Source organism: Scyliorhinus canicula, chromosome 1 (assembly GCF_902713615.1).
Source record: "Scyliorhinus canicula chromosome 1, sScyCan1.1, whole genome shotgun sequence".
NCBI classification, from domain to species: domain Eukaryota; kingdom Metazoa; phylum Chordata; class Chondrichthyes; order Carcharhiniformes; family Scyliorhinidae; genus Scyliorhinus; species Scyliorhinus canicula.
The window spans coordinates 182,724,847-182,748,640 of record NC_052146.1 but is presented as its reverse complement, the minus strand read 5'-3'; the positions used below and the strand labels follow the sequence as shown (position 1 = coordinate 182,748,640).

Here is a 23,794-nt window from a genome sequence, read left to right as displayed (position 1 = left end):
AGCCAATTTGCACACAGCAAGATTCCGTAAACAGAAACACAATAATAACCAGATAATCTGGGTTTGCAATGTTGAGGGATAAATATTGACCAAGATACCCAGAAGATCTCCTCTGCTCTTTGAAATAGTTCCCTGGAATCTTTTAAATCCCCCTGAAATGGGCGAAGGGGCCCTAGTTTAATGTCTCATTCGAAGGACAGCGTCTTCAACACAGCTCTCCCTTAGTACAGATTACAATATCCAAGGCAGTCTCCTTCAGGGCACCAAGGTGCCTTTCACAGTGCTAATTTCCCATCAGTATCAGCAAAAATAAACAGGGTGGAAGTTCCACTGTCTGACACTTGCGTCTCTGGGAAACGTTGGTGCAAAACTCAAGGGAACCTCCTCTGTGGTGGGTTACACAGTCAACAGAGCATTGGTGCAGTTTGATTCACATTGCTATTTCAGGCACTTGTTTGCACAATGTTGTCAGGGCAACCGATTCTCAAAACACTCCAATTTCTACCCACAGGAATTGAAAATTATTAATACTGGTTGCAGCAAACTCACCCTTTCCCTAAATCCATCACTCAGTAACAGCAGTAAGCTGGGGGATCCAAAGGAGTCATCGACCCCTCTATAGATAATGAGATGTGAGATGGGCTATAACTCCACTGTGTATTATTGAGAATGGGTTTGGTAGCAAATTTCACCCAAGTTCCTCTACCCTTAATCTATTGAACAAAGGACTTTAGTACCACTCTTGGATCCAGTCTGTTACCTAAACATAGTATTGATCTCCCTCAGGGCCTGCCAGGAAATGGCTGGCAGTAGTGGTGGAAAGCCCATGATTGCCCTAGCGGGGGTAGACGCAGACCAGGTGTGGGCATTTCTCCTTGTGAGGGCAGACAGAGCTGTCATCTCCAAGTCACTGTCACATGATTGGCCAGAGGGAATGGCTTACTCTGCAAAATTAAATCATTCGCAAGAACTGTAAAGCACTTTGGGACGCCCCGAGGTTGTGTGAGACAACTTTATTTTCCTCACTCCCCATTGACACAAGTGGAAGAAGCCCCGTCAACATGTCAATGCAATGTTTGGCACTAACTGAACGGGTAGCTTACCGTGTGCCAGGTGTCTTGCACGATGCCGGCCTTGTCCATCAGGATCTCAATGAGTCGCTGGGCCTCACCCTCACTGAAATCCATGCTGCTCACTGTGGAAAGCAGGGTCTTGTATGGAATGTAGAGAGGGCCATCCAAGGAGTCAGCAGGAACATTTACTGGGAAAGTGGGAAAACAATCCACTGTTAGAGCAATGAGTACAGTGGGACTCTTAGTCGATTTCTTACCAATCGTTACATATTCCAGCATCAACATTCTAAGCAACACTTGTTCTGCAGCCTTACTTACAAACGAGTTAGAAAATAATGGACATTGTGACTACATGTAATCAGGGGCACCTAAAGCAAAAATATATACTGCCCTCTTAGCTTGATCAGTTTGTGATAGGATGGATCAGTGAGTCGACACTGTGTGTAGATCAACTATACAGATTCTGAGATGTCCCAGGTCCTCTGCCAATCAGAGTTGGGATTGGGTGTGGTAAAATCAGGCAACACTCATTCAGCGACTCCTTTGGAGGCAAGCATTGCGTGGGCATTTGTTGAAGACAGCAGCATCTTTCCACTTCATTGGAAAATAACCATTCTCTGCCATGAATGGCCACTTGAGTTGAGACCAGAAAAAAAAGACTTGCATTTATAAAGAATCTTCCAGGACATTGCAAAGCGCCTCACATCAACGAATTGCTTCTGCAGCGTCGTCACAGGCTTGGGTAAATGTACAACCAATTAATACACAGGATGGCAACCTGCAAATGTTTCCTTTAATATTTGTATCAGTCCTGTTAATTCTGCTGTCGATTACTTTTCTATCTTATTCATTCTTTCACTTTCATTTCATTCCTACTTCCATTCATCTCCCTTGCCTTTTGATTCTTTTTTTGTTCTTCATTCCTTTGCTTTTAGTTGAGGAGTAATGTTGGTCAGGCACTGGTGAACTGTGAGCTCTTCTAAAAAAAAAACTGTTGTGGGATCTTTCACATCTACCACAAGAAACTTGGCATCTCATCAGAAAGATGGCACTTCCAACAGTGCGGGCCATCGTCATCAACCCCATGTCCTTCTGAGTCAGAAGTCATCAGTGCCTGTACAACCTCCGCAAGCATCCAGTCAATAGAGGGTCAAGAAGACAGGCAAAGGAAGAAGCATTTTGGCTTTAAGATGTTTACCTTTCATTTTTAGCTGCTGTAAGTAAAATTCAGGATGGAGGTTGTACCATTGCAAGCGCCACATTCCAAATATTTACTGTAAATGACTGAAGCAAAAATATGACCGCACCAGTGCTTACCCCTTGGGCCAGAACAAAGGATAACCTTGGCCAGGGTGAGAGCTATGTAATAAAAACAGAAAATGCTGGACAAATCCAGTAGGTCTGGCAGAATTTGTGGAGGGCAACAGAGCTAATGGGGCGATTTTGTACCACGCCTTCGCCGTGAGCGCAAACGGTGATATGGGCGCAAAATCTCGTGAGAATCAGAAAACGGGGTTCTTGCTGGTGAGATCTCGTTGTCCTATTTTCTATATCCTCGCCGGTGACATGAGGTTCTTGTCCTTCATTTTAATAAATTGTAATAAATTTAAATATAATTAAAAGGGTTTTCCCCCCCCATGTATTCCCCCGCACTGAACATTCATTCCTCGCTGACGTGAGGATTACAACAAGTATTTTAAAACTTGAAGCAGTGAAGGGGAACCTGCCGAGGGTGCAAAGGAAAGGGGAAGAGGGACAAGCCCAGGCAGTACCCTGGCAGTGCCTGGGAGGCACTGTCAGGAGTTGTCTCATGGCAGACCCTCTGGAAAACCTTATGTATTGGGGTGAGGGGGGGGGTCACCCCCATGCTTATTGGGTGGAGGGGGTTGTCGCCCCAATGCTTCTGGGGGGGTCCCCTGTGTCTGTGGTAGGGAGTGGAGGAGAAGATTCTTTGTAGCACCGATCACGGCACCCCTTAAAGATGGTGCCCCGATCTCTGTGGGGTCAGGGTGTCAGCTCTATCAGGTGCCCCCTCTCCAGGGTGACAGAGAGTTACATGCCCTTTTCTCACTGAAACCAACACTGACAATTTATCGGAAGATTCCACCCAAGGTTTTGGATCTAAATTACCCTTCAACAGACCCTTCTGTAAAAGGGTTATTCAGTTTCTCTCTCCAAAAGTGCTGCCAGACCTGCTGAGTTTATCCAGCATTTTCGGTTTCTATTTCAGATTTTCAGCATCTGCAGTATATTATTTTTATTTGAGGTTTATGTAGGTGCTTTTTATCATTAATTTTGAGCTTATTAAACAAAACCTCAGAGTGTAAAAGAAAAGCGTTTGGGCAGATTTTTCATTGGCCTGCGGAGGCGGGACTGGAGGCGGCAGAAATGGGAGGTAAATCCGCCGTACCACGACATGGCGCCACCTCCACGGGATTCTGCACGAGGCAGGATGACAGTGGCTCTGGCTGCGGCAGCCTAAATCTGAGACAAAAAACAGCATTCAGGAGCTGAGCCTGCACCATGCCACGGACAATACTTGGCAAAGCAACCTAGACAAAACACTTGGCAGTACATGAACAGGAAAAAAAATTGGCACCGCAGGCAGCCTTACTGCCCACACGTACAACAACTACCTGCATTTATATAGTATCTTTAACCTCACCAACTTTTTCCAAGGTGCTTCAAAGGGGCATACTCAGAAAATAATTTGACATTAAGCCAAAAAAAGAGACATTAGAGCAGATGACCAAAAGCTTTCAGTCGCAGAGATAGGTTTTAAGGAGCTTAACTAACACCATGTGGCAATGATTTTATATACAGGAACATGTGGTAAACATCTATCACATGATGAAGCATTGGGACCAAATGCTACTCTTTTTCCATAAAATGTGCAGTGCACTCCAGTGCTCTGAAGCAGGCTATATACCAGGCCCAGACTCAAGTACCTACAATACTAAATGCACAGGAGCGTTGATATTTTATATATTTTCTCTGCTACCTGTGGCTCAGTTGTCGCAGATTGCGGAGGCTTGCTGGTCGCAAATGTGCTGTCACATTTCCTTCATTCGAACAGTGATTACACATGTCAAAAGATATTTATTTGGCTATCAAGCTGTTTGGGACGTCCTGAAGCATTTTCTTTTTAATCACTCCCGATCATATGGGTATACCACTGCCTAAAGGGTGCCGAGAGTAGATTCAATGCTAACCTTCCAGAGGAGCTTGGATATAAACTTGAAAAGGAAAATAGAAACAGCAGGGCTCTGGGGAACAGCTGGAGGGTAGGACTAATTGAAAGCTCTTCCAAGGAGCTGACAGATGGCACAATGAGTCAAATCGCCTTTTTCCATGCTGTAGCATCTATGATAAGCAGAATTCCCAGATTGCACACCTTTGATCCAACTGCTATCAACAGGATCAGAACACTTAGGATTCTTTATGGTCTTTTTATCCTCTGAAGTTCCGTTCTGCTTTTCCTGTCCCGATTAAGCAGTTGTTTGTTTATTTGGTACTCCTGTGCTGCACAGCTGTCAGCCAGATGTTCGGCCTTACAAACCAGTTCCCTTATTAGCGTAAGAGACCCGTGATACCAGAAGCAGAAAGAATCAAAACGTGTGGCGGATGGTGAATTTACTGATGTGCCAACACTTGCAGGGTTGAACAAAGAAAAGTACAGCACAGGAACAGGCCCTTCAGCCCTCCAAGCCTGTGCCGACCGTGCGGCCCTAAACTAAAATCTTCGACACTTCCTGGGTCCGTATCCCTCTATTCCCATCCTATTCATGTATTTATCAAGATGTCCCTTAAATGTCACTATCGTCCCTGCTTCTACCACCTCCTCCGGCAGTGAGTTCCAGGCACCCACTACCCTCTGTGTAAAAAAACTTGCCTCGTACATCTCCTCTAAACCTTACCCCTTGCACCTTAAACCTATGCCCCCTAGTAATTGATCCCTCTACCCTGGGAAAAAGCCTCTGATGATCCACTCTGTCTATGCCACTCATAATTTTGTAGGCCTCTATCAAGTTGTCCCTCAACCTCCGTCATTCCAGTGAGAATAAACCGAGTTTATTCAACTGCTCCTCATAGCTAATGCCCTCCATACCAGGCAACATCCTCGTAAATCTCTTCTGCACCCTCTCTAAAGCCTCCACATCCCTCTGGTAGTGTGGCAACCAGAATTGAACACTATACTCCAAGTGTGGCCTAACTAAGGTTCTATACAGCTACAACATGACTTGCCAATTCTTATACTCAATGCCCCGGCCAATGAAGGCAAGCATGCCGTATGCCTTCTTGACTACGTTCTCTACCTGTGTTGCCCCTTTCAGTGACCTGTGGACCTGTACACCTAGATCTCTCTGACTGTCAATACACTTGAGGGTTCTACCATTCACTGCATATTCCCTACCTGCATTAGACATTCCAAAATGCATTACCTTACATTTGTCCGGATTAAATTCCATCTGCCATCTCTCCGTTCAAGTCTCCAAACGATCTAAATCCTGCTGTATCCACTGACAGTCCTCATCGCTATCTGCAATTCCACCAACCTTTGTGTCGTCTGCAAACTTACTAATCAGACTAGTTACATTTTCCTCCAAATCATTTATATATACGACGAACAGCAAAGGTCCTAGCACTGATCCCTGCAGAACACCACTAGTCACAGTCCTCCAATCAGAAAAGCACCCTTCCATTGCTACTCTCTGCCTTCTATGACCTAGCCAGTTCTGTATCCATCTTGCCAGCTCACCTCTGATCCTGTGTGACTTCACCTTTTGTACCAGTCTGCCATGAGGGACCTTGTCAAAGGCCTTACTGAAGTCCATATAGGCAACATCCACTGCCCTACCTGCATCAATCATCTTTGTGACCTCTTCGAAAGGCTGTATCAAGTTAGTGAGACACGACCTCTTCTTCACAAAACCGTGCTGCCTCTCGCTAATACGTCCATTTGCTTCCAAATGGGAGTAGATCCTGTCTCGAAGAATTCTCTTCAGTAATTTCCCTACCACTGACGCAAGGCTCACCGGCCCATAGTTCCCTGGATTATCCTTGCTACCCTTCTTAAACAAAGGAACAACATTGGCTATTCTCCAGTCCTCCGGGACATCACCTGAAGACGGTTAGGATACAAAGATTTCTGTCACGGCCTCAGCAATTTCCTCTCTAGCCTCCTTCAGTATTCTGGGGTTGATCCCATCAGGCCCTGGGGATTTATCTATCTTAATATTTTCAACACCCCAACACCTCGTCTTTTTGGATCTCAATGTGACCCAGGCTATCTACACACCCTTCTCCAGACTCAACATCCACCAATTCCTTCTCTTTGGTGAATACTGATGCAAAGTATTCATTTAGTACCTCGCCCATTTCCTCTGGCTCCACACATAGATTCCCTTGCCTGTCCTTCTGTGGGCCAACCCTTTCCCTGGCTACCCTCTTGCTTCTTATGTATGGGTAAAAAGCCTTGGGATTTTCCTTAACCCCATTTGCCAATTATTTTCATGACCCCTTTTAGCCCTCCTGACTCCTTGCTTAAGTTCCTTCCTACATTCCTTATACTCCACACAGGCTTTGTCTGTTCCCAGCCTTCCAGACCTGACAAATGCCTCCTTTTTATTTTTGACGAGTTCCAAGTACTAATCCAAGCTCCAAGTTCATCTGCCTTACCTGTTATACTTCTTGCAGTAAAACATATGCACTTTAGGCCATCAGTCCCGCTGTTTTCAGCAACATCTCCCCGTCTGCTCTTCCTCAGCCATACTGACCCTATTCCCTAGTTCTCCCTCAATGTTTTCACCTTCTGATCTATTGCTCCGGTACCCACCCCCCTGCCATACTAGTTTAAACCCTCCCGTATGACACAAGCAAACCTCGAGGCCATGATATTTATGCCTCTCCAGTTTAGATGCAACCCATCCTTCTTATACAGGTCACACCTGTCCCGGAAGAGCTCTCAGTGGTCTAGATAACGGAAACCCTCCTTCCTACAACAGCTGTTCAGCCACGTGTTTAGCTGCTCTATCTTCCTATTTCTCATCTCACTGGCACGTGGCATAGGGAGTAATCCCTAGATTACAACCCTAGAGGTCCTGTCTTTTAACTTTCTGCCTAGCTCCCTGAACTCCTGCTGCAGGACCTCATGTCCCTTCCTGCCTGTGTCGTTAGTCCCAATATGTACAATGACCTCTGCCTGTTTGCCCTCCCCCTTCAGGATGCCCGCATCCCGTTCAGAGACATCCTGGACCCTGCACCAGGGAGACAACAAACCATCCTGGAGTCTCTTTCACATCCACAGAAGCGCCTATCTGTGCCCCTGACTATAGAGTCCTCTATGACTATTGCTCTTCTGCGCTTTGACCCTCCCTTCTGAACATCAGAGCCAGCCGTGGTGCCACTGCTCTGGCTGCTGCTGTTTTTCCCAGATAGGCTATTTCCCGCAACAGTATCCAAAGCGGTATATCTGTTCGAGAGGGGGACAACCACAAGGGATTCCTGCACTGACTGCCTGCCCCTTCTGGTGGTCACCCATCTCTCTGCTTGCACCTTGGGTGTGACCACGTCTCCATAATTCCTATCTATGACTCTTTCCGCCACATGCATGCTTCTAAGTGCATCCAACTGCTGCTCCAACCGAACCACGCAGTCTGTGTGGCGCTGCCATTGGTTACACTTGCTGCAGATGTAGTCGACCGGAACGCTGGAAGCATCATAGATCTGCCACATCTCACAGGTGGAGCACTGCACCCCGCTGAGTGACATTTAAGCACTAATTAATTAATATAAAATAAACACTTGAATTATTGTTAGATTGAATTACAATTAACTGTATGGCCCTGACACTAGATGATTTTTACTGTAAAATTAAATGCTAAATACCAATCACTGCCCTCAGGTTTAGTTACACCACAATCTATTTGATCAATTAGATTTGTTTTGCAATATTATTTTTTTTTTCAAATTTAACAGATTCCCAACCAGCTAATCAGGTCACAGCTTTACTGTGATATCACTTCAGTTTCCCCCCCCCCACACAATTTGAAATGGAAATAAGAATCACTTGCCTTCCCAGGATGCTCTTGGTTCTCTCCCTGCAGATTAACAGCTACAAGCCAGAAGAAAGGAAACAAAACGGTGGGGAGAAAGCATCTTCCCCCACTCCACACCAAATTACCTCACTGCACCAAATTACCAAGTTCCAATTCCCACTCTGGATGTGTCTCACTCACTCAGGCTGTGTCTCCTTCACCTGCGCAACCATTATGGTTAAGGGAACGAGGCCAGAACCAAATTCAAACATAAATCAGTCGCTCCCACAGAATGGACGATGAGAGCTCTGCCCCAATTCTTATTACACGTTGGAGAGCAGATTAAAGCTGAGCTCAAGTGACACAACGATCCTGGCGAAGGCCCTGGTGAGGCGGCTGGAGAGCTGCGAGCCGGAGTTAGTTGTGGAGGACCAGATAGGTTTTGTCAAGTGCTGGCAGCTAACATCGAACATCAGGTGCCTGCTGAACTTGATAATGACCCCATCCTGGGAGAGAACACCAGAAGTGATCATCTCCCTGGATGCAGAAAAGGCCTTTGAGATACTGGAACAGTTTAGGTGTGGGCCAGGATTCACCTCCTGGGTGAAAACTACTGTACAGTGCTCCCATGGCGAGCGTACGGACTAACACCATCTGCTCTAGATATCTCCAGCTGCACAGAGGCATGAGGCAGGGATGTCCGCTATCCCCACAAACGTTTTCTCTGGCACTTGAGCCACTGCCGATCGCCCTCAGAGCGGTGAAGGGGTGGAGACCTATCCAAAGGAGAGACAGAGAGCATGGAGTCTCACCCTATGCGGATGACCTGATCCTCTACATCTCGAACTGCTAGAGCAGCATGGAAGATAATGAAACTCTTTTGTAAAAATAAATTTAGAGTACCCAATTATTTTTTTCCAATTAAAGGGCAATTTATAGTGGTCAATCCTTCTACCCTGCACATCTTTGGGTTGTGGGGCTGAGACCCAAAGCCTATTTCAACATAGTCAACAAGCTAATTATGGTGTTTGTCTGTGTGTGTGTCTGTGTGTGTGTGTGTGGGGGAGGGGGGGGGGGGGGGGGGGGCGCAGAGATCCAAAAGGTCTTTCAAACAAGGAAAAATGTGTGAAGCCTGGCCCTTCCGAACTTTCAGTTCTACCTCTGGGCGGCCACTGCTGAAAGGGTACAGGGATGAGTCAAGGAACTGGGAGTAGAGTGGAAGAGAGTTCCTGCAGAGGGACATCCCTCCGAGCTCTCGCCAGAACCGTACTCCCATCCCTCCGGCCAAAGACTCAAGGAGCCCAGTGGTGGTAGCCATGCTCCGGACGTGGTACCAAATGAGACAACACTTCGACCTAACCGAAATGTCCACCATGGTCCACATCTACAAAATCCACAGGTTCGCTCCCACAATAATGGGCACCATTTTCAAAAGGTGCAGACAGGATGAGGGGACTCTGACAGTTAGGGATATGGACACGGACGGTAGAATAACAACCCTGGGGAAGTTCATGGAGAGGTTCCACCTATCAAGAGAGAACAACCTGATGTTCAATCAAGTCAAAAACTTCCTCTGCAAAGAAACAACAACGTATCCCAGATACCAGGACACTCACTACTAGAAAGACTACGGAACGCAGGCGACCTAGGGGAGGGAAAATATGAGGGCCAGTACCGGGGGGGGGGGGGGGGCTGTTCAGTTGACCAGGCAAGATGAGATTAGGAAACAGAATAATTCAGCACTTCGAGGTGACAGGGAGGCCCATTTGCAAAGAAGCACTGAGTCGGTGCAATTCATCAAGTCTCAAAATCAGGGCAGCACGGTAGCGTTGTGGATAGCACAATTGCTTCACAGCTCCAGGGTCCCAGGTTCGATTCCCGGTTTGAGTCACTGTCTGTGCGGAGTCTGCACGTTCTCCCCGTGTGTGCGTGGGTTTCCTCCGGGTGCTCCGGTTTTCTCCCACAGTGCAGGTTAGGTGGATTGGCCGTGATAAATTGCCCTTAGTGTCCAAAATTGCCCTTAGTGTTGGGTGGGGTTACTGGGTTATGGGGATAGGGTGGAGATGTGGGCTTGGGTAGGGTGCTCTTTCAAAGAGCTGGTGCAGACTCATAGGCCAAATGGCCTCCTTCTGCACTGTAAATTCTATGAAAATAAAAACGTGGCAGGACAGAAAGCGGGGAACCGCGAAGAGGGCACGTTCAAGTGTCATCAGTGTGGCGGGATAAGGCAACATCTGTGCGGAGACTGTGGCACCAAAACAACAGAGTGCCATTTTTGTAGGAAGATAGGGGGCTGGATCCCCCCCCCCCCCCCCCCCCCCCCCCCCCCACCGCGCCACTTTTCTGCCCCGACCCGCCGGCAGGATTCTCTGTTATGCCGACCAGTCAATAGGGTTTCCCATTGTGGGCAGCCCCACGCCGTCGGGAAACCCCCCGAGCGCCGGCAAAACGGAGAATCCCGCCCAGGTTATTTGGAGTCAATATGGATTTGTGATCAAGCTCATTAAGGCCAGGTTCTTGCGAAAACACAACATCCGTAATCCTATTTTGTGAAGACAGAAAATGGAATGGTGCAAAGGAACAGGAGTGTGCAATTTTTTACAATGGGAGTTGATCATGTCTTTTGGAGACCTGGAAGATGGACTGAATAGTGAACTGGTATCTTGTGGCAATGCTCACTCTGCCCAACAAAGTTTGACAGAAAGCCTGGAGAGCTTGAATTCCCATCTCATCCGAAAGAGCTGAGAACATGGTTGGGTGGACTGGTTATCTCTGTGGATCAGAGATGAAGTCAACGTACTGTGGGGGGAGATGTAGTGTGAAGAGTTAATTTACATACTCACATCATCTTGACGTAAGACCACATGATTGTCAAGATCAGGTTCACTCTGGCAGGCTCCTGGCAAGAATGAAGTCTCATTCTAGATGTAGGTATTCTTTGCTAATGTTTTGAATGAAGTTGCTGTTAAACCCAACCTCAGAAGCCTCCAACAATAGTCATTAACACCACGTCACGCACGTTAACATTAGGAACCCAGCATTTTACATCATCAGTGTTTATTGTGGGGCAGGCCAAATCAGGCCAAATTGGACCCTTCGTCCCTCAGCACTGCCCCTACTTGCGTCACGCTCAGCGCTGGCCCCAGCTGTCAGCCCTCAATGCTGCCCAACCAGAGTCACCCCTACTGAGTCCTGTGATACTAGCTAATGCCTAATGAGGGCAGGAATTCTCATGAAGAATAACCACCTATGGTACAGAGCATTAAATCGCTCCCATTAGCAATAGGACCTGAATACAAGGCAGGGGGAGTGGGAACAATGGCCACAAAGGGGAGAGGGAAGGGAGGAAGAAGCTGGGGAGAGTGTTGCAGTGCTGCGATGAAGGGGGGTGGAAATGGGAAGACAGCCTGAAGATTAGGGTCGCGCTCGAGCTGTCAGCTTTTGGAAACAGCGGAACACCTTTTGCTAGCTTTCCAGGCCGGATGGGTTACATTTTTTGAGGAAAGGCTTTAATTCAGCAGAATAAGATAAATGATCAGGAAACCTGCCATAGTGTCAGCCCTGATTCTGTTGGTAACAGTCTTGCCGCTGAGTCACAAGGTTCCTGGCTGAAGTTTCACTACAGGGCTTGAGCACAACAATCAAGGCTGACATGCTAGTGTAGCACCAAAGGAGTGCTGTCCTGTCGGAGGTGTCATCTTTGGAATGAGATATTAATCCAAGGCCCTAGCTGATTGCTTGGGTGATGTCAAAGATATCAAAGTCCTATTTCTAAGGAGAGAAGGGTAGTTATTCCCAGTGTCCTGGCCAATTTTTACCCCTTAATTGACATCAAAAAAACAGATTGTGCCCGATTCTCCTCCCGCGATACTCTCAAGGGATGGCACTACGCTGCCAGAGAATCTCGGGAGAGGCCTGCAGCGAGCCTCCCAACAGGCTTCGTGCATCTCCGGATTCTTCAAAGTCCGAGTGCAAGGTGGCTCCCTGGCACTCCCCCTGGAACGTGGGCACCTTGGCACTGCCAAGCTGACAGGGCCACTGCCTGGGTGCCAGGGTGGCAGTGCAAGACCCAGGGGGCAAGGGGAGCCATGCCCTTGAAATGAGGGTGGGTTTGAAGGGCGGGGGAGTACAGGGCAGGTAAGTAGGGGTCTCCAGGCGCTTGGGTGGATGGTGGGTGGGTATCCTAGAAGGGAGGGGGTACTGTAAGGGGGCTTGGGGGAATCTGAGAGGGGGACATCCCCAGAGATCCCATCACGGGAGTCTTCTCTTGGGGATGTGGGGTAGTGTCCATTTGTGTGCGGGGTGACATTGCCCATGGGTGGGGGTGTGGAGGACCCACAAGCTCACTTAGAGATCGGGGAACCCTTTCAAAATTGCGGTCTGGTCTCATGGCGGTTCAGCTCCTGAGTGCTAAAACAAATTTTAAGGGCTAGATTCTCCTGCCCGTCGCAACAGCACGGGCCAGCCGCATACAATGGAAAACTCCATTGACCTGAGGCGGGATAACATTCATTGAAGGATAAACTTTGGCCAGGTCACGAAGGAGAACTTCCCTGCTCTTCTTCAAACATGCCATCAGGCCTCTTACGTCAAGTTGAGAAGACAGACAAGGCCATAGTTAAAGAGTGGAACCAGTGTCGTGTTGCACTGTCCGGTCTAGGTGGCTCAGTCTCTCAATTTGGACTTGAACCCTTAGCTTTCTGACTCAGAGGAGAGAGTGCAATGGCTGAGCCATGGCCATTGAAGCAAAGATAATCCATCCTCTTGCCAGAAAGCTTAGCAAATTATAAAAAAACACAATCAAAAGGACAATTGTGCGATTCTTACACAGGGGACATTTCCAAATGGAATCTAGATGTACCACACTTTGCCACGTGTTCCAAGATACATCCCATTTATTATGCAAAAAAGGTAAATCAGTATGACACATGGGTTTTTCCAATCCTCTTGTGCGTCAACGAGGACGGGGAGATGGCCTGAACAGTGACAACCCCTTCCTACTGCTTCTGTAGACAAGGAGAGGGCCAAATAAAAAAGTGATGAAAGAAGAAACGATTGTGGGTGGAAATTCAGCTCCCTGCGCAGAGTGCTGGCTGTCCCTCTGATCCCAGGGGCTATGATTACCTGTACGCCGCTGGCATGCTCCCATCGCCTAGTTCCCGTTTTTGAAAAGCAATTGTAACCCTCGCCAACGGGGAATTCCAATGTGGTGGGGACAATATGGCGGGGAAGCCTGCTAAGTATATTAAACTTTATAGAAATTAGGTTCCCATCGTTCCTGGGTGGGAACTTCATTTTGTCATCAACGGGGAACAGGTACAAAACAACTACAGTACACAAGACAAATCAAATCTCGCATTGATATTGTCAATAATCCTTCATGCAGCAATAGGAGTATAGGGTATTCAAAATGGATTTCAGCAGCACACCCAGCCCCACCTCAGCCCCCAGTGAAAGGCAGAAAAGGGTCAGACCAGGGCTTAAAATCAAAGTCCCCCTGCATTAGCACAGGGCTAAATCGCTGGCTTTGAAAGCAGACCAAGGCAGCCAGCAGCACGGTTCAATCCCCATACCAGCCTCCCCGAACAGGCGCTGGAATGTGGTGACTAGGGGCTTTTCACAGTAACTTCATTTGAAGCCTACTTGTAACAATAAGCGATTTTCATTTCATTTTTCATTTCATTTCATTCCCAGCAGGTGCAATATTTTAATGTTTACAATGTTAGCGATTGAGACCACTGACAAGACTCCGGCTATAAGCAGGATCTCACTATAAGCAGGGGCTGCCGGGCAGCGGGGGTGGGAGGGGGGTGTCTACTTACTTATGGGAGGAGCCAACTGGCCAAAAGAGGTCTAAGTCAGAGGGATGTCCTTCTGTTTGAACTCCTTGTGAGTCAGGAGGAGCAGGGGTGCCCCCAGAAGACCCAAGGAATCCTTGAGCCTCCACGGGCTTGACCTGCACCAGCCAATGACAGCAGATGATTCCTCAGCCCTTGCTGATCACACGCCGTGATTGCCCTGGACCCCTCCCTCCCACTTACAGCTCCAGACTGTTCCCATGTGTCCGCATTGTGGCCTCATGCAGCCACATTCCTGCATCATCCTGCCAACCAGGTAACTAATTTGGACGGATATCAGCGGGATTCCAGGAAATTAAAATTCAGTCAGGCCTCCAGAAACTGAACTGCCCAGAATTGCCATCCACTTTCAGGCCCCTTCGCAACTACCATCACCCACCCACCCACAGAAACATCATTGTCAAAGTGTCACAGATACAACACAGGAGGTTTACCCCCTAACACACGATGGACTTCAATGATCGAGGTTATAAACATTAGGACTGCTCTGCTCGAGACACAATTTCCTCCTACTTTTAATAATTATTTATTTACTCAGTTTACCCTGTGAAAGATTGTGCTTGGAATGTAATTAAGACCATGTGCCTTCAGAGGGCGGTTGTCCATTTTTGGATTCTAGATTCGTAGCCAGACTGTTTAAAAAAAAATCAGCCAGTTATTAATTAAATGGATGGTTGTGTTGACAAAAAATACGATTTAACTTGGGATTGATGCCCAGACCACCCACACACAAACACACACGAGCGTTGCAAAAAAGATGTAAAAGGGATTCAAATGGATATTGACAGGAAGTTCTCTGTTTACAAAGAATCATGGAGAGCATACATGGTCAATGCGCAGTTCTCAGATCTGTGTATTTGGAAGTAACAATGCTAGATCCCCGACAGGTCTGGTAGTCATCATATCATTATGCTGTCAGGTACAGCAAACTGGTCAGACAATCACACAACTTCAGCATGCGGTCATCACCATGCCGCACTTAAGTCACTATAGCCCCTGCTCTTTAAATTCTCTTTCTGAACACCATCTGATCCCTTCCTTCGGAATCCTCTTGCAAACAGAACACTCCACAATTCGGCACAACATACCTGTGCTGGCTCTGTGAAGAGAGCTGTCCATTTCGACTCACACACCCCTGCTCTTTACCCATAGTCTTCATCTGCTTTTTCTTTTCAGGCAGTGAATTCTAGATCATAACAACCCACTGCATACAAACGAATTCTTCTCATCTCTCCCAGATCACCCACTAGTCATCTTAAATCCTGGCACGTGGCACAGTGGTTAGAACTACAGCCTAGGGCACCGAGGACCCGGGTTTGAATCCCGCCTCTGGGTCACTGTCCAAGTGGAGTTTGCACATTCTCCCCGTGTTTGCGTGGGTTTCACCCCCACAACCCAAAGATGTGTAGGTTAGGTGGCTTGGCCATGCTAAATTGCCCCTTAATTGAAAAAAAAATAATTGGGTACTCTAAATTTAAAGAAAAAATCCCTGCCAGCTGGTTGTTGCCTACCTCTATCACTTTGATGATGCTTTTGGTCCCCTTTACTCTTATCCTGATCATCATCCTTTTCTCCCTTTACAGAGACAATTATCTATAGGAATGCACATCAGTTGCTTCCAACTTACTTGATGGAGAGTTGAGAGATCTGAAGGCTTAGAGGAGGGGGTTGGGGGCCATAAAACACTGCATTCATGGCTCCAGTCCTCCAATTTCCTTCCAATTCACTGCATTACATGGGCATTGTCATGGTATACACACACACACATAACGACATACAGAGAAGGCAGCTGATGGACACAGAGAACGGGACATGACCAATGAGCAGGCAGGACACTCAGGGGTGGGATCTGACTATAAAAGACACGAGGCACTCCCACTCCGCCTCTTTCCACTGATGAACATCTAGAGAGTCAGTGAAGGGTGTTGTTACAATCTCACACCTCCATCACGTGGCTAAGAGCTAGTCTGGTTCAGTTAGACAGAGTAACCACACTTCGGTTAGCAGAGAGTCGAACTCACAGAGAACTGTGCTGACTGTGCTATTAGTTCAATAAACCTGATTGAACTAACTTCAAGGTCTGGTGTATCTTTTTGATCTAAGCTGCATCCAGTTGCAGCCAGTGTTATACCAGTGTACCTAACACGACAGGCATCACCCATTTATTTAGGACAACTCCTGTCCTCATGCCTAATCCTTTGGCTCAATGTCAAATTTATTTCTGAGCACCTTCCTTTGAATTGGCTTGGGAGGCTTAGAACATTTGGTAGTGATGTTGCATTCTCTCAGTTCATAGCTGTTTGGACTCCAGCTTTGAGGAAGTCACTGGACAAGAGAGATGGAGCTTAGCCAGAGGGACAGAATCAAAATAAACTAAGACAGACACTTAGTGATGTAGGAAATGATACATGGTACCAGATGGGGACGGGGAGGCGAATTATTGGCCATTTTAATTCAAACTATTTATAAGATTTTAACAGGATTAGACAGGGTAGATCCAGAAAGAATGTTCTTAATGGTGGGGGAGTCCAGAACTAGAGATCATAGTTTGAGGATAAGAGGAAAACATTTTAGGACTGAGCGGGATTTGTGTGGGCGCATGGGACTCCGGGGGTGAGAAGAGTGTTCCTGGAACGGGGCAGGGATTGGGGGGGGGCTGACATTGCCCAACCTCTGTGGGTACTATTGGGCTGCCAACGCAGCGATGGTGCATAAGTGGGTAATGGACGAGGAAGGGGCAGCATAGAAGAGGATGGAGGTGGTATCATGTGTGGGCACGAGCCTGGAGGCGCTGATAACGGCGCCGTTGCCGCTCTCTCCAACGAGGTATACCATGAGCCCGGTGGTGGCGGCTACCCTCAAAATTTGGGGGCATTGCAGATGGCATAGGGGAGAAGTGGGGGGCTCGATGGAGGCCCCGTTACGGGGAACCATCGGTTTGTCCCAGGGAGCATTGATGGCGGATTTCTGGGCTGGTATAGGGTAGGGGTTAGGAGGTTGAGGGACCTGTTTGTGGAGGGGAGGTTCGTGAGCTTGAGGGAGTTAGAGGGGAAGTTTGGGGTCCCCCGGGGAACATGTTTAGGTACATGCAGGTGAGAGCGTTTGCCAGTCCGCAGGTGGAGGGGTTCCCCTTGCTGCCCCCATGTGGGGTGCGGGACAGGGCGCTCTAGGGGGTGTGGGTTGGAGGAGGGAGGATTTCGGACATATACCGGGTGATGCAGGAGGTAGATGAGGCCTTGGTGGAGGAACTGAAGTGTAAATGGGAAGAGGAGCTGGGTGAGGAGATTGAGGAGGGGACGTGGGCGGATGCCCTGGAGAGAGTGAATTCCTCCTCTTCCTGTGCAAGGCTTAGCCTCATACAGTTCAAGATGCTGCATAGGGCCCACATGACTGGGACGAGGATGAGCAGGTTTTTCAGGGGCGAAGACAGGTGTGCTAGGTGCTTGGGGGGTCCAGCGAACCACGCCCATATGTTTTGGGCGTGCCCAGCGCTGGGGGAGTTTTGGAAGGGGGTAGCAAGGACGGTGTCGAGGGTGGTGGGATCCAGGGTCAAGCAGGCTGGGGACTTGCAATTTTTGGGGTGGCAGTAGAGCCGGGAGTGCAGGAGGCGAAAGAGGCCGGTGTTCTGGCCTTTGCGTCCCTAGTAGCCCGGCGGAGGATCTTGCTCCAATGGAAGGATGCGAGGCCCCCCAAGCGTGGAGGCCTGGATCAATGATATGGCGGGGTTCATCAAATTGGAGGTGGTGAAATTTGCCCTGAGGGGATCAGTACAAGGGTTCTTTAGGCGGTGGCAGACTTTCCTGGACTTCCTGGCGGAACAGTAGGGAAATAGGCGGGCAGCAGCAGCAACCCGGGGGGAGGGGGGGGGGGGGGGGGTTTGGATCGGTGGGAGGGAGAACTGTGTACATGGGTTTGTGGGATGTGGCGGGTGTTATTTCTTTCCCTTTTGTTGTTTGGGTGTACTTTTGTTTTTTCTTTTGTTTGTAGTTGCGTTTGAAGATGGGTGGGTATTGTTCTTGGGGTGTTACCGCGGTTGTTTCGTTAATATAGTTGTGATGTTTATATTTTGTAAAAATTTCAATACAAAATTATTTTTTTTTAAAAAACATTTTAGGACTGAGGTGAGGAGAAATTTCTTCACCCAGAGAGTGATGAATCTGTGGAATTCACTACCGCAGAAAGTAGTTGAGGCCAAAACATTGTGTAATTTCAAGAAGGAATTAGATACAGCTCTTGGGGCTAAAGGAATCAAGGGATATGGAGGAAGGCGGGATCAGGGTATTGAATTTGATAATCAGCCATGATCATAATGAATGGCAGAGCAGACTAGATGGGCAGAATGGCCTCCGCCTGCTTCTATTTTCTATGTATATTTATGTATCAGTGGCAAATGATGCCAGTGTGTGTTCTCAATTAGTGCAAGCAGTGAAACAGTACTGGATTCAATTTCTACTTCAGAACAGAAGCCAGAGGTCAGAGGTGATTTTTTGTTTTAATTCACAACGGCCCCACATATCCTTGAGAGCTACTGTATCATATATATTTCTGCACACTTCCCACTGATGCGTTGTCCAAGTTACTGTTGACAGTTTCTGCCTGATCCCATTGAAATCAATCGACCTAAATGCTGGAATCTGAGAAGCTATTTCATGTTCCTCCTTGCCAAATGCGACATTGGATTGGATTGGATTGGATTTGTTTATTGTCACGTGTACCGAGGTACAGTGAAAAGTATTTTTCTGCAAGCAGCTCAACAGATCATTCAGTACATGGAAGAAAAGGGAATTAAACAAAATTCAAGAAAATACAAGAAAATACATTGAGCTTGATCATATTATCGTGGGCAACCCAGGAGCACAGTGGTTAGCACTGTTGCTTCACAGCTCCAGGGTACCAGGTTCCCGGCTTGGGGTCACTGCCTGTGTGGAGTCTGCACGTTCTCCCTGTGTCTGCGTGGGTTTCCTCCGGGTGCTCCGGTTTCCTCCCACAAGTCCCGAAAGACGTGCTGTTAGGCGAATTGGACATTCTGAATTCTCCAGCTGTATATCCGAACAGGTGCCGGAGTTTGGCGACTAGGGGCTTTTCACAGTAACTTCATTGCAGTGTTAACATAAGCCTACTTGTAACAATAAAAATTATTATTATTATGATCACTATTGGATATGTTTTCACACAGCGTTAGGGTGTTAACGAAATCTGTTCATTGTTCATTATTCAATTTAATATGGTGTTCCCTAGGTTGGTTCCAAGGACATACTGTTGCAGAAAACTATCCCAAACACAATCAGGAAATTTATGCTTTTTTGATGTGCTAGACTGCTAACACAAGAGTTAAAATTCCTTGGTAAAAGCACTCTGCTTTTCCTGCATGTTTGTCATTTATACAATCTACCAATTCACAACTATACAAAATTCCTACTGCAGTCTTAAATCCTTTCCTATTTCTTAATCTTAACCATAAAGTCTCCACTCCCTGATTACCTCTCTGCATTCCCTATCTTACCATTAAAGTACACACCTGCACATCCTCCCGGTGTGTGCGTGGGTTTCCTCCGGGTACTCCGGTTTCCTCCCACAGTCCAAAGATGTGCAGGTTGGGTGGATTGGTCATGATAAATTGCCCTTAGTGTCCAAAATTCTATGATTAACCTAGGACAAAAGTTCGGCACAACATCGTGGGCCGAAGGGCCTGTTCTGTGCTGTATTTCTCTATCTACCTATCTATAAAGTGATTCCATTCTTAAACTTTAAGGCTACTCCGCCTCTTTACCATTTTCCCTATCTTTCCTGTAGACCTTATGGGTGTGATTCTCCAGAGCCATGACTAAATGCTCCTACCAGCAGGAAAAACAGATAGATTCCCGCTAGCACTAAGAGTGACTCCAATGTGCAATGCTATGGCATTTGGAAATTATTTTTCGCTGAATTGGCGTTTCCGTGCCATTCCATGGCATACCGGGGTCCGCGCTACAACTGAAAAGGGTGGGACCTAATAGAGTGTGCTGATCTCACAAGGTGCTGCAGCAACCCCCCATACTCCCCGGGTCCCTGCCAGGGCACCCCCCCACCCTAATTGTTGGCAAGTCCCTGCCCCAGAACCCCCCTTGAACCCTCCCAGACATCCCTTCACCCCACCCACTCAGTACCCCCCTCAGTATTCCCCGACCTCCCCCTGCCCCCCCCCCCCCCCATTCAGTTCCCCTCTTCAGGCCCTGCCTCTTTGCAGTGCCAACTTAGCACCTTTCAGTCCAAAGGGATGGCAGGGTGATATGTACCCTCCCAACAATTGCCTCCAGGGTCCCGAGGGGGTCCTTCATGGGAGTTGGGGATCGGGGGGAGGGGAGATGGCTTGCGTTGGGCTGGAAAGGCTCAGGTTGGGGTCTTTCCTGGGTTGGGGCACATTTGGCTGCTCTCCCCACCTTCAGCCTATAAACCCATTAAACAGTCAGTATCTAAAAATTAAAGTTTTCTCATAATAAAGTGAAAGAGTCCTGATCTGTACCCCTATTCCATTTAAACAGTCACTCTGTAACTCAGAAATGCACATCCCCCATAATAGTGAAAGTGTTCTCATCTGTACCCCATCTGTACCCTCATCTGTCAGTATGCCAAATATAAAGGTCTGTGAGATAAAGGTGAAAGTAATCTCTTTAAGGTGGTGGAAATCTTTGAAGTCGTTTTCACACATTCAATTTCACTGCCCTTAAAGTATAGAAATGCCTAGAAAGGTGAAAGCTTTGATCTGCATTGTTTACATTCAATTCCATGCCCCATTGCCTGCCAATAGCTTTCTGATTGACAGGTTGAGATAATTTCAAAGGGGAGATTCAGATTGTTTACTTAGACCCGACGGTTTTGGCCCAACACAGTATTCTGCGGCTGATTGTGAATGCCACTTCCATCTGTCAGACTTGGAGGATCCCGGCCTATTCCTTTTATTTCCCAGTCCTGACTATCTTGCAGTTATGCCTCTGTAATGGTTACCATGTCACAATCCTTCAAAATGAATTTACACCTGTAATTCATTCAATGTGTTCCTTATATTCTGTGCATTTGTATACAACGTGCTTAATATGTCTGTCTGCTTGATGCACAATCAATTGCACAAAGACGAGAGTTGGATACAACTGAGGCTTTATTGCTCCAAGATGTGTGGCCTCCCACAGCAGCTGGTGAAATGGCTGCAGCATGGAGGACACACCCATTTATACTCCATCTACTGGGCGGTGCCAGCAGGCAGGCACTACCGACATACCTGTAGTACAGGTCCTACCATACATCACCTAATTAAGGTGCAACAGTGGTTTACCACACTCCTCTAATGTTTCACTCACACATTTCTTATTTCTCTCTCGGTTTAATTCCTCTGCATCATTTAATATTTACCTGTGGTGCTTCAGGAATAATTTTGGGCTTTTGTTCCATTCTCTATCCTTTTGGTTGTTTTGAAACTATTCTCTGTACTACCTTTCCCCCAATATACACCCACTCTGCAGCAGATTCTCACCCCCACTTTTGGCAGGACTGTCCTGACACCCTGCAGTGGGTTTTCCTGCAGCCAATCCATTCAAATCCCTGTTGACTTCAGCGTGACTGGATAATCTCCAACAGTGCGAGGGCCCGGAAAATCCTGCCCTGTGTATTTTGACTGCTGCTTAAACAATGTCTGGATGTGTCTGGGGTGGGTGAAGGAAGATAAGGGGTTCTGGCAGTTAATGGCACAAGCCCACATCCCACCAGGCCGCAGCCATGTCACTGTAAAATGGCGCAAATTCCCTTCATAAAATAAAAATGACCAGTTTCGAGCCGACATACACTGAAGGAAAATTGCCAGCTTTCTGTATCCAATTTCACTTTATTTATTTTCTTACCAAAAACTAACTGCTGGCACATCTATTCCTTTTAAACAGACAACATTTAGGCAATGAAACAACCAGTTAAATGATCTAACAAATAACCCAGTAATAGTCCAATTCATTACTTGTAAAAATTGTCCAGTTGAACTTTAAATCTCCCTTAGAAATAAGTCTCTCAGGCTCACTTCCAGCACCAGTATTTATCATAGAATCCCTACATGCAGCAGGAGGACATGCAGTCTATCGTGTCTGCACCAGGCCATTCCTCTGCCCTATCCCCATAACCGCACCAAACATACATATCTTTGGACTGTGGGAGGAAACCGGAGCACCCGGGAGGAAATCCACGCAGACACGGGGGGACACATGCAAACTTCACACAGGCAGTCACCTAAGGCAGGAATTGAACTGGGTCCCCGGCACTGTCAGGGAGCAGTGCTAACCACTGTACCACCATGCCACGCACTCCCCCCCCCCCCCCCCCACACTTTATAAAGTGCTTTGCCTGAATTTTTTCCAAGCAAAGGCAGCACGGTGGCATTGTGGATAGCACTATTGCTTCACAGCTCCACGGTCCCAGGTTCGATTCCGGCTTGGGTCACTGTCTGTGCGGAGTCTGCACATCCTCCCCGTGTGTGCGTGGGTTTCCTCCGGGTGCTCCGGTTTCCTCCCACAGTCCAAAGATGTGCAGGTTAGGTGGATTGGCCATGATAAATTGCCCTTAGTGTCCAAAATTGCCCTTAGTGTTGGGTGGGGTTACTGGGTTATGGGGATAAGGTGGAGGTGTTGACCTTGGGTAAGGTGCTCTTTCCAAGAGCCGGTGCAGACTCGATGGGCCGAATGGTCTCCTTCGGCACTGTAAATTCTATTATTCTATGATATCCCCCGCTGGCTCCAACAGCCCTCGGACTCCAATTGGGGTCCGAGGGGATAAGCACCGGGCGAGGGAGTTCTGAAGGTCATTGCACCTTCACAGGAGGGCACCCACTATCAGAAGGGTGCTTCTGATTAGGTGCCCACCCACTGCTTTCCTGCTAGAGACAGAGGTTTTTACATGTTTCTGTTTCTCCTTTTTCCATCTGCCAGCCTAGAAATTGAGGCTGGGTGGGAAAATTGGGGCAAGGGCAGTCACCCCACTAACATCCGCCACCCCACCCAGTTATGTCCAGTGAAAGAGAATTATAGCTCATCCAAGGCCGAAAGTTGATTAACCAGCCTGACAGCACAGAGGCAGTAAAGGGGTGGAGAGGGCGAGCTGGGAGTCATCAGCGTCCATGTGGAAGCTGGGTGCGTGCCTGGGGCTGAGTAAACTTATTGTACCAGAAGCTTGTACTGTATGGCAGCTCATTCTTTGCCACTGTTTGGCAGGCGAAGCAGGTTGATCAGCTGCCATAACAATGGCCATTGGGAGGTCCTCCAGCTGCCTGTGATTTCTCCAAGCGATACCGAAATAGCTGCAACATGTGTCGGGGAGCAAACAAAACTCTGTATTATAGAAACTCAGGGTGGCTTCCAACAGCAAGTTCTCCCAGCTGACTTTCAACACCCTTTTTGTTTTTATCAATCCTGTCTTTCTTTTCACCTCACTCTCATTTTCTATATTATGTATCAACCCTTTCGCTTCCCTTCCTCAGCTCAATAAATTTTGACTTGTGGGGAGTGCAAAGTTAACCTTGATGCCAATCACTTACAGGGGAAAAACAGAAATATTTTGAGTGTGACGAGTTAGTGAATTGTAGTCAAAATAAATCCCATCATGCACTGCATTTAGCCTCTGGGCAGAAGTCACAGAGGCTGCTCTGTGAGAAATCCAACCAATTGTATGTACACACCACCGGTAGAGGTTTGTTTTATACGGTGGTACATTATAGACGATAGCAACTTGGCTGCTCTCCCCTTTATATCCATTATCTGATAGCCAGTTCTATTATAGTCATTGGCTGATCACATAGCCCCTGGATTGCACCATT

The 23,794-nt window shown here is 47.5% G+C and overlaps 1 protein-coding gene across 3 annotated transcripts in view; it reads right to left on the bottom strand.

Moving 5' to 3' along the window:
- LOC119969918 (ribosome-binding protein 1-like) overlaps positions 1-23,794 on the bottom strand; it is a 166,868-nt gene that overhangs the window by 86,296 nt on the left and 56,778 nt on the right. For all 3 annotated transcript variants that reach the window (XM_038803892.1, XM_038803903.1, XM_038803897.1), the window contains exon 3: positions 1,104-1,261. In XM_038803892.1, the coding sequence (XP_038659820.1) occupies positions 1,104-1,261 (158 nt within the window). The remainder of the gene's footprint in view (positions 1-1,103; positions 1,262-23,794) is intronic.